The 10,000-nt window shown below is 39.0% G+C and overlaps 1 protein-coding gene across 1 annotated transcript in view; it reads right to left on the bottom strand.

Moving 5' to 3' along the window:
• The window catches only part of LOC115222311 (filamin-A-like), a 28,604-nt gene extending 24,107 nt beyond the window's left edge, over positions 1 to 4,497 (bottom strand). Inside the window, exons 1-4 of the mRNA XM_029792492.2 lie at positions 4,365 to 4,497; positions 2,698 to 2,988; positions 1,250 to 1,370; positions 198 to 329 (exon numbers count right to left, since the gene is read on the bottom strand). Coding sequence (XP_029648352.1) covers positions 198 to 329; positions 1,250 to 1,370; positions 2,698 to 2,988; positions 4,365 to 4,433 — 613 coding nt within the window. The 5' untranslated portion in view covers positions 4,434 to 4,497. The remainder of the gene's footprint in view (positions 1 to 197; positions 330 to 1,249; positions 1,371 to 2,697; positions 2,989 to 4,364) is intronic.
• Between the last annotated feature and the right edge of the window lie 5,503 nt (positions 4,498 to 10,000).

Genomic DNA, 10,000 nt, shown 5'->3' with positions numbered 1-10,000 from the left:
CAACTGCTTTATATGATTTTCTGCAACACCGCCTGCTCCACCTCTGCCTTCCTCAAATGTATGTATATCTTTCTCTTGAGGATATAAAATCATACGTGTATCAGATTATTTTTTTGTTGTTTTGCTCTCAAATCTCACTGAATTCGAGTCTTTTCTGTTCTTTTATGTTTTTGCCAATTTAGAAACATTTTACTCACCTCTGTATCTGATCATTTCACCCACAGTGCCGTGAGATGGTCCTTTCACACGGACTTTACAAGGGTCACATACGTAAATACTGCCGCTCTCCACACAATGACCATTGTACAATATTTTCACGGTCCATCTCCCTGTAAATATGTTTTCAGAAAAATACCCGAGCGGGGTCAGAAAGTCAACATTCAATATTTATATTACAACGGAAGTAAATAATGCAATTTTGGTCTTGAACATTAACGTTTTCGAAATTTTGGAATGTATTGCAGACCTAAGTAAATTCCCCACTTGCAACAAATGTCTTTAAGGACGGAATTTTGGGATGAGTTGGAATTAGTTGCAAACGTAAATAGATTTTGTGGTTGTTTGGATTTGAGTAACGATTAAAGAGATTACTCTTTGCTCTTTTACTCTTTTACTTGTTTCAGACTGCGGCCATGCTGGAGCACCGCCTTTAGTCGAGCAAATCGACCCCGGGACTTATTCTTTTGTAAGCCCAGTACTTATTCAATCGGTCTCTTTTGCCGAACCGTTAAGTTACGGGGACATAAACACACCAGCATCGGTTGTCAAGCAATGCTAGGGGGACAAACACAGACACACAAACACACACACAAATATATATATATACATATATACGACGGGCTTCTTTCAGTTTCCGTTTACCAAATCCACTCACAAGGCTTTGGTCGGCCCGAGGCTATAGTAGAAGACACTTGCCCAAGATGCCACGCAGTGGGACTGAACCCAGAACCATGTGGTTGGTTAGCAAGCTACTTACCACACAACCACTCCTGCGCCTATTAATGGTGTTTTCAGTCATTCTGCCATGAATGGAAAGATGATTACAAAACGAAGGGAAGATAATAATGTGACGGACGGATGATGTACTCTTGAGATGAAGATTGACCACATGAGAAGAGAGGTGTCCTCATGATGGAGATATCACATGGAGGGCAAAAGGTAATCACGTGATGAAAAACGATATTTTTTTTGCTTTCAGTGTGTTTACATATATGCACATGCGTGCTTGTGTGCATGTTTCGTGTCTTACCGATTTCCGAAGCATCGAATCTTGCTGTATAGTTGGTCTCTCCGCTAAAGGTTATCAACCGACCAGACGGGGACCTGGCTTCCACTGTGACGCTGCTCTTGTCCTTGATGTAGTCGTTCACCTGTCGACAGAACGATGCGAGGTAGAATAGAAAGGGGGGCTGGAGAGATGGAGTGGGGTGGGGGAAATAAGGAAGAACGGTAGAATGATGGAAATGAGAACAGAGCAGACCGTTTAACACACACACACACACACACACACACACGCACACACACACACACACACATGCACACACACACCCACACGCACACCCACACACACCCACACACGCACGCACACACACAACACACACACACATGCACACACACACATATATAGCAACGCATATGAGCTGAGTAAACACGTGGAATTGCACATTACCATTTTAGAAAGGAAGGACACCTTAGATAACATCTAAAGACGACCTGCTGCCAGGAAACAATGTTAAACTCGATGCCAGCGTATTTATCTAGGAAGCCAAGTTCTTTGTATTTATGAATCTTACATTCACGGAGATATACGGAGATATACGGAAACATATACGGAGATGTAGAGAGGCAGATATGGAAATGTTCGGACGGTTTACGAAATGCGTTCTCTTACAAAAGATGCTCCAGGAAAGACGATAATTAACAACACGAAACAATCTTGCCGCGAAGCAAATTTATCTTTAATTGGTTTAATTTTATATTAGTCGATATAAAATTGTACTGTTCTTTTATTCTTTTATTCTTTTATTTGTTTTATTCGTTAGATTGCGGCCAAGCTGGGGCACCGCCTTGAAGGGTTTATCGATAAAATTAACCTTAGTAAAAGAATTAATCAGAAAGAAAGGTAAACCTGAAACAAAGCAAGAGGCTTATTCAAGAGTTTGGCACTTATTTGTTTCTTTATTGCCCACAAGGGGCCAACATAGAGGGGGACAGTACAACATGATTGGGGTCATGTTAAAACAATGATGAACAACATTAAAATGCTAGTGAAAATACAATAAAAATTTACAAAAAATCGAAAAAATCGAATGTTACACTTTTTACACACAACAAACAACAAAAGACGCATGAAGCGGGGAAAAAAAACAGGATTGCCGACCCCACGAGCCTTTTTTTTTCCCACTGAAACTTGGTAGCTGACTTATGGCGTGTTCATGTAGTGACTTTCACTCTCAGCAATCGTGCAAGACGCTTTCCATCTTTTTTGAAACTCGCGTACTGACAGACACCTTTTCTCTAACTCCACCTTTCTTTTTTAGGTGGAACTTAAAAAAGTTCACCAAGGCGGGGCCAGAGATCATGGTGTCTGTCTTTATACCTGGCCCTTATTATAGACTTCAGAACATAAGAAACAAACAGAAATGATAGAGGTGGGGAGGTGGAGTTGGGATCGCAATGATGACCTGTGGAACTTACGGTGCGATCGAAGATGATTCCAACCGAGTAGGTCCCTTCTTGGTCCAAAGGGTCAGGGTTGATAACAAATTCTCTGATGCTTCCTTCAGATGACGTATTGCTGCTGGAACGACGGGTGTTGTTATAGGCGACGGTACCGGAGGAACCAGAATACCGGGTGGATGATGAGTCGGCCAATCCATTGCTGTCGATCGCCGTTGTACTGTAGAACATTCGATCAGCCAGTTGGTCATTGTAGTTTCTAGACAAGTCCACGTGACTGGTGGTCACATGACTTCGGGCCCGATTCACCTGTGCAAATATAAGCAAAAATATGCACATGTGTTTAAATACGTTTATACGTTTACTAGCAGTATCGACCGGCGTTGTTCGGGTTTGTAAGGGAAATAACTATATAAGCATTTTTAGAGAGTTAAACCAAAAAAATAGCAAAAAAATGCATTAAAAATGGAAAAAAATGATGGTAATTTTTTTTTAAATCGTTGACTCATCGTAGACATTTTTAGAGAGTTACTTCCCTTTTTTAATAGTGAAAAAATGCATTAAAATGGAAAAAATGATGGTAAATTTTTTTTAAAATCGTAGACTCATCGTAGACGCGCGCTAATACCCAGAAGGGCTCGATATGAATCACGACTATAAGATACCCGGTTTTGGTTAAACTGCACCGCAAAATGTGGGAGTAGTTAGGAATCTAAATCGTAGGAGACAGACACACAACTTGACTTTTATATATAATGATATCTAGTTATATTATTGTCCTAAAACGGATTATTTTTCATCGAGCTCTCTTCAAATCGTAGTAAAAGAATTAATCAGAAACAAAAAAGTTTTATGTCGGAGATCAGGTTTTTAAAACATCACAAACGCAAATTACAAAATAGAAAAAGGCAATTTCAATTGGATTTGAGCTTAATGAATAATAATCAGTTTTAGAACAACAATGTAACTATGAATAAATGTTTCTATGAACGAAAATGGGAGCACTCAACACATTGTGTAGAGTAAATATTTTTATTATAATTATATAACTGGTGAATATTCATACTTTTCAATGACTTTATGTTTCTTGCTAAACAATGCATTCGTCAGATGGAAGAAATTTGCGAATGGTGAATTTACTTAAGCGCTTTTTATCAATGAATTAGTGAGTTGTCAATATCCGGTTGGGCAAGCGCAAGATAAAATCAGTAAACGAGGCTCAACCCTTTATCTGTCGTGTGAATCACGTGTGATACACTTGAAATGTTTTTCTTGCGTCCATGCATCATATACGATAGACATCCGCATGTTTTCCAGCTACCAAAGTAACTTAGAACTTCCGAAAGGATAGCTTTATATTTCTCAGAACGTGTGAAACAAGGGGTCGACTAAAAATCTGAAAACAAACATGGAAGTCTATGACGAATTTACGAAAATACTTTGCACAGGTAAAGGTTAATAATGATTTGTATGCAGAAGATAGAAGAAGGGCGAATAAGAGAGAAGGAAATGAGGAAAAGTATAAAGGTTGTTTAAGAGAAAGAGGGAGGTGAGCAAAAAGAGGGGAAAATATTGAATGATTGTCCTTCATTTAATCTTGTTTATTTACGCTGATTGATGTTCTTCTTGTAATTCTTGTTGTTGGCAATGATATCGGTTTAGGGAATGAATGACGTCATACATACCTTCTGCGTTTCGTAGGAAACCACTTTGCTCGATTTGACATAATGTGACGACGATTGTGATGAGAACATCGTGGATTAGTTTGGTCTGATCACTACCTCAGCGTTTACGTTCTGTCTTACTTCCAAGTTCTTGACCTTAAAACAAAAATAGCATATGCCAAATAAATCAGTTTATATATATATATTATATATATATATATATATATATATATATATATATATATATATATATATATATATATATGTATGTATAGATACATACATACATACATACATACATACATACATACATACATACAAGGTATATTTTTTCGATGAATGCTGAAGGTCAGGCATTACGCCTTCGTAGATGAATGAGTATCTTTTATTAGAAATGAAACCGGTATGACATAATCTATTTTGTAATTATTTGATAATAGAAATTGTACATTTTGACTTTTTACTTTTTCATACACACACACATATGCAGTGAATGGATTTATCAGTTTATTCCTCGGGTGTCAAACATACACACGCACACATGCACATACACATACATATACACCCGCATATACACATATGTTTACACGCATAGGAAGTGTGTATATGGCTGGGTATATATATATATATATATATATACAAATTGAGATAGGGGTTGTAAATGCAACCCTCCATGGGATAACATATATCCAATATACTGCTAGTGAAGTACCCAACAAAGTTAATACATAAATGTTAAGGATTGCGATGCATGTAATCTATACTTATATTTATATTTACTTATATTATAATAGAAATATTAAAATTACTAAGTCTCTCTAAAAGAGATCACGGCAGCGTTCCTGGAAAATAATAGTTATCGCCATACTAATATGACATTCTTATAAAAATAAGAAAAAAGCTGTCCGCTTATTAGCTCCATGAGGCCATCGCCTTAAGTTAGCTATTCGATACACAAACTGTATCCATATAACCTTCGAACAAGGCAGGTCAGTCGCTCCACACTACTTGACCGACAGCTACAGACGCGTTTCAGGGTATTTGCCCTTTGTCAATGCAGCGTAGTCAGACCCAGTATTGAAAACAAGTGGATGTATTCCACCGAAACTAGGTAAATAAAACCTTCGAACAGAGATAGTCAGAAGCGACACATACTGGGTCTGACTACGCTGCATTGACAAAGGGCAAATACCCTGAAACGCGTCTGTAGCTGTCGGTCAAGTAGTGTGGAGCGACTGACCTCCCTTGTTCGAAGGTTATATGGATACAGTTTGTGTATCGAATAGCTAACTTAAGGCGATGGCCTCATGGAGCTAATAAGCGGACAGCTTTTTTCTTATTTTTATAAGAATGCCATATTAGTATGGCGATAACTATTAATTACTTATATTATATTTTATATATAGTCTACTTATTATACAACATTACTCTTTTATGTTCACTTTTTTATGTACATTCCTTTATGTACACTGATTTGTTCTGCTTTTTTATGTTTAACCCTACAGTCTCTTATGTGGTGGTTTAATAAAGTATGTGATTGAGTATTATCTGGTAATTGATATTTGATTTAGATGTATTTCTCCATTTTCTTATCTTGTATATATATATATATAATACCGTGTGTGTGTATAAAGGATGGTTCTAAAGATATGTGACATATTTCATTCAAATGTCAAACGACATCTGTTAATGTCAAATTGGCAATGTGACATCTTTGAAATCTGGTGAAACAGCTTTTTATATTAGTCAATGACAACGTTGTGGTTTGGTGATGGTGGTGGTAGTGATGGTGGTGATGATGATGATGATGATGATGACGATGATGGCGGCGGTGGTGGTGGTGATGATGGGGGTGATGGTGGTGATGGCAGTGGTGGATAATGGTAGTGATGATGATGATGACGATGATGGTGGTGGTGGTGGGGTTGATTGTGTAGATGATGGTGGTGGTGTTAGTGTAAAAATGATGATATCTGTACACTACGGGCTTTTCATCCGGGCAGCTAGCCTGATGATAATATACCGCCACTGGGTACAAGGAATGTCACATGTGACACATATAGGGTACATGGGATAGTGAAACATGATGGTGTACCATGTAGCTGTTTGAAATACAATAATGTAACTTAGTGGTGTAACACGGAACGATGTAGCACAGAATGGTGTAACATAGTGATGTAATACCGTAACATAACATTTTCATTGTAACCTAGTGGTGTGTTACATAGAGCAATGTAACGTGGAAGGGGGAAGCACGGCAGTGTAACATGTAACTGTACAATACGCAGGTGTCACATTAAGACAGTGTAACATGGTCGTGTAACGTTGTATCATGGAATTATATAAGATGGTGGTGGAGTAACATGGAGCAGTGCAACGTGGTGGTGTGGTGTGTGACTGTGTAACGGTGTAACGTAGCGGCGGTGTGACGTGGCGGAGATGTGACGTGGCGGAGGTGTGATATGGCGGAGGTGTGATGTGGATGTTGACAGAATCTATATTCGATAGATGAACCAATAAATTGTAAGAATTTGAGAGAATCTACGTTATTTCGAACTTTTGGTTTTACACTCAACTTTAAACTTTTGAATTTTGTTCTTTCAAATACCTTGCACATATTAAATGGGGCCGTATGGAAAAGGTTTTGAGTTCGATTTTAAGTGTCTTCTACTCCTACACATGGAATCAACACAAGTCTTTTGGTTTTACAATATTGCATTTAGCACAGGACCAGGCGGCAAGCTGACAGAAACGTTAGCACGCCGGGCGAAATGCTTAGCGGTATTTCGTCTGCGTTACGTTGTGAGTTCAAATTCCGCCGAGGTCGACTTTGCCTTTCATCCTTTCGGGGTCGATAAATTAAGTACCAGTTACGCACTGGGGTCGATGTAATCGACTTGATACCTATGTCTGTCCTTGTTTGTTCCCTCTGAGTTTAGCCCCTTGTGGGTAGTAAAGAAATAGGTATTTCGTCTGTTACGTTCTGAGTTCAAATTCCGCCGAGGTCGACTTTGCCTTTCATCCTTTCGGGGTCGATTAATAAATACCAGTTACGCACTGGGGTTGATATAATCGACTTAATCCCTTTGTCTGTCCTTGTTTGTCTTCTCTGTGTGTAGCCCCTTGTGGGTAGTAAAGAAATAGGTATTTCGTCTGTCTTTACCTTCTGAGTTCAAATTCCGCCGTCGACTTTGCCTTTCATCCTTTCGGAGTCGATAAATTAAGTACCAGTTGCCTACTGGGGTCGAGCCAATCGACTGGCCCCCTCCCCCGAAATTTCAGGCCTTGTGCTTATAATAGAAAGGATTTAACACAGGACCATATAGTGTGCGTGTGTGTCAGTGAGTGTATGGAAAACGTGGCCAGCGGGTTCGATCGGACGGTCCGCTTTTAGTTCTGCTCTATGAGACTATAGGGGCGCGGGACAGCAAACCCAAAGATTGCTCAGAGCGGCACACACTGTAGCCATGGTACTGGTACGTGTGTATGTATGTGTGTGTGTGGTGGGGGCGGGGTGTGTAATCGATATTATTGATCCAGTACTTTACTGGTATTTCATTTTATCGCCCTTAGAACGATGAAAGGTAAATTCCACAACAGAAATTTGAACTTAAAATGTAAAGACATGTGACTAAATATCGCAAAGCATTTTGTTCGACGCTCTAAAAGTTGTACCAATCTATCTCAGAATTATTACTAAATATAACTTTTACTTCCTAACCAAATGGTTTCGAGTTCAGTCTCAGTGTGTAGAATCTTGGGCATGAGTCTTCTACTATAACCTTGGGCTGACCAAAGCCTTCTGGGTGGATTTGGTAAACAGAAACCGAAAGAAGTCTGACGTGTGTGTGTGTGTGCGTGTGAGGGGAGAGAGAGAGAGAGAGAGAGAGAGTTGTATGTATACACTTACACACACACATGTATATGTATGTATATCTGTTCGTATGTGTCTTTGTGTATGTGTTTGTCGCCCATCCCGCTAGACAACCAGCGTTGGTTTGTTTACGTCCCCGTCACTTAGCGGTCCGGCAAAAGAAATCCGTAGAATTAGTACCGGTCTTCAAAAAGGAAAAAAAAAAAGACTGTGGTCGATTTTTTGATAAAACTCTTCAAGGAGGTGCCCCAGTATGGCAGCAGGCCAATAACTGAAACAAGTAAAAGAAAAAAATTGAAGAAATGTCTTGTATTTTTTAAACGCAATTCCCGCGTGTATCAATGGCCGAGAGTTGAAGACCTGTGAAATTCTCAAGGACTGCTGTCTTTATTAGACACAAATCAGTGAAATAAACCCTCAGCGGAGTCAAATCCGCCGTTAACGTGGGGGCTTTATGCCAATTTTTCCCTTAGCCTCGCTTTCAAATAAACATTATTATCATTATTATTATTATTATTATTATTATTATTATTATTATTATTATTATTATTATTATTATTATTATTAAGGCGGCGAGCTGGCAGAATGCTTAGCACGCTGGACGAAATGTTTAAGCAGTATTTCGGCCGTCGCTACGTACTGAGTTCAAATTCCGCTGAGGTCTACCTTGCCTTTCATCCTTTCGGGGTCGATAAAATAAGTACCAGTTGAACACTGGGGTCTATGTTATCGACTCATCCCCACCTCCACCAAGATGCCCTTGTGGGAAAAATCTAAAACAATAATAATGGTAATAATAATACTTATTATTATTTTAATGTCTTTGCACAGCTTCTAACGCTGGAGATGTACTACAGTGTCAGTTGTTCACTACCTGTGAACTAAGGTAACACCTCTTATTTTTCGAGCACCATCCGGAGTATTCGAGCTGTTCCAAGCAGTGCTGCTTTCTGCAAGTGCTCCACCCTTATTGTTGCCCCTATTTATTCCATGTACTTCTCAAGATTTTACTCACTGTTTCCAGGCCTCCCACAATTATTGGTACTACTACCACTTTTTTCAGTGATCACAACTGCTTAACCTCCAAAGCTAACCTGTTATATCTATCGACTTTTCTTTCTTCCCTATCGCATACCTTGTTGTCAGCTGGGCATGCTATACCTATGATCCAGCATCGTTTGCTTTATTTTTCAATTAAGACTATGTCTGGTTTTCTATTTTCTATCTCAAGGTCGCACTGGATCATAAAATCCCATAGGATCTTTGCATTATAATTTTCGAATTGTCAAGTTTATGATCTGCCTGATGTTAAGTAAACTCCCTCTTGTCCATTTGCACAATAAATATTTTCGCTGTTTGATTAAAAAAAACTTCCAACTCAAACGAAATTATGGTGTGATTAATAATTTCAGAGATACGTGTATAGAAACCTCACATAGGGCGTGCCTACTGTATGTGTGTGTGTGTGTGTGTGTGTGTGTGTGTGTGTGTGTTCTGAACAAAAGGAACAACCTGCAAACTATAGTCCATGTGGGTGAGTATTCCATAGGCCCATGTACTCTTAATGTAATTCTCTGACCGTTTCAACGTGAAACAGTGTGTAACAAGGATGACCTTCAAATCACATCCTTGGCGCCCGCACAGTTTCCCTCTCAAGACTTGTGTTGATTCCATGTGTAGGAGTAGAAGACACTTAAAATCGAACTCAAAACATTTTCCATACGGCCCCATTTAATATGTGCAACGTATATGAAAGAACAAAATTCAAAAGTTTAAAGTTGAG

Source organism: Octopus sinensis, linkage group LG19, assembly GCF_006345805.1.
Source record: "Octopus sinensis linkage group LG19, ASM634580v1, whole genome shotgun sequence".
Lineage (NCBI taxonomy): Eukaryota > Metazoa > Mollusca > Cephalopoda > Octopoda > Octopodidae > Octopus > Octopus sinensis.
Note: the sequence above shows the minus strand (reverse complement) of the source record. Positions and strands in the feature narration are given on the sequence as shown.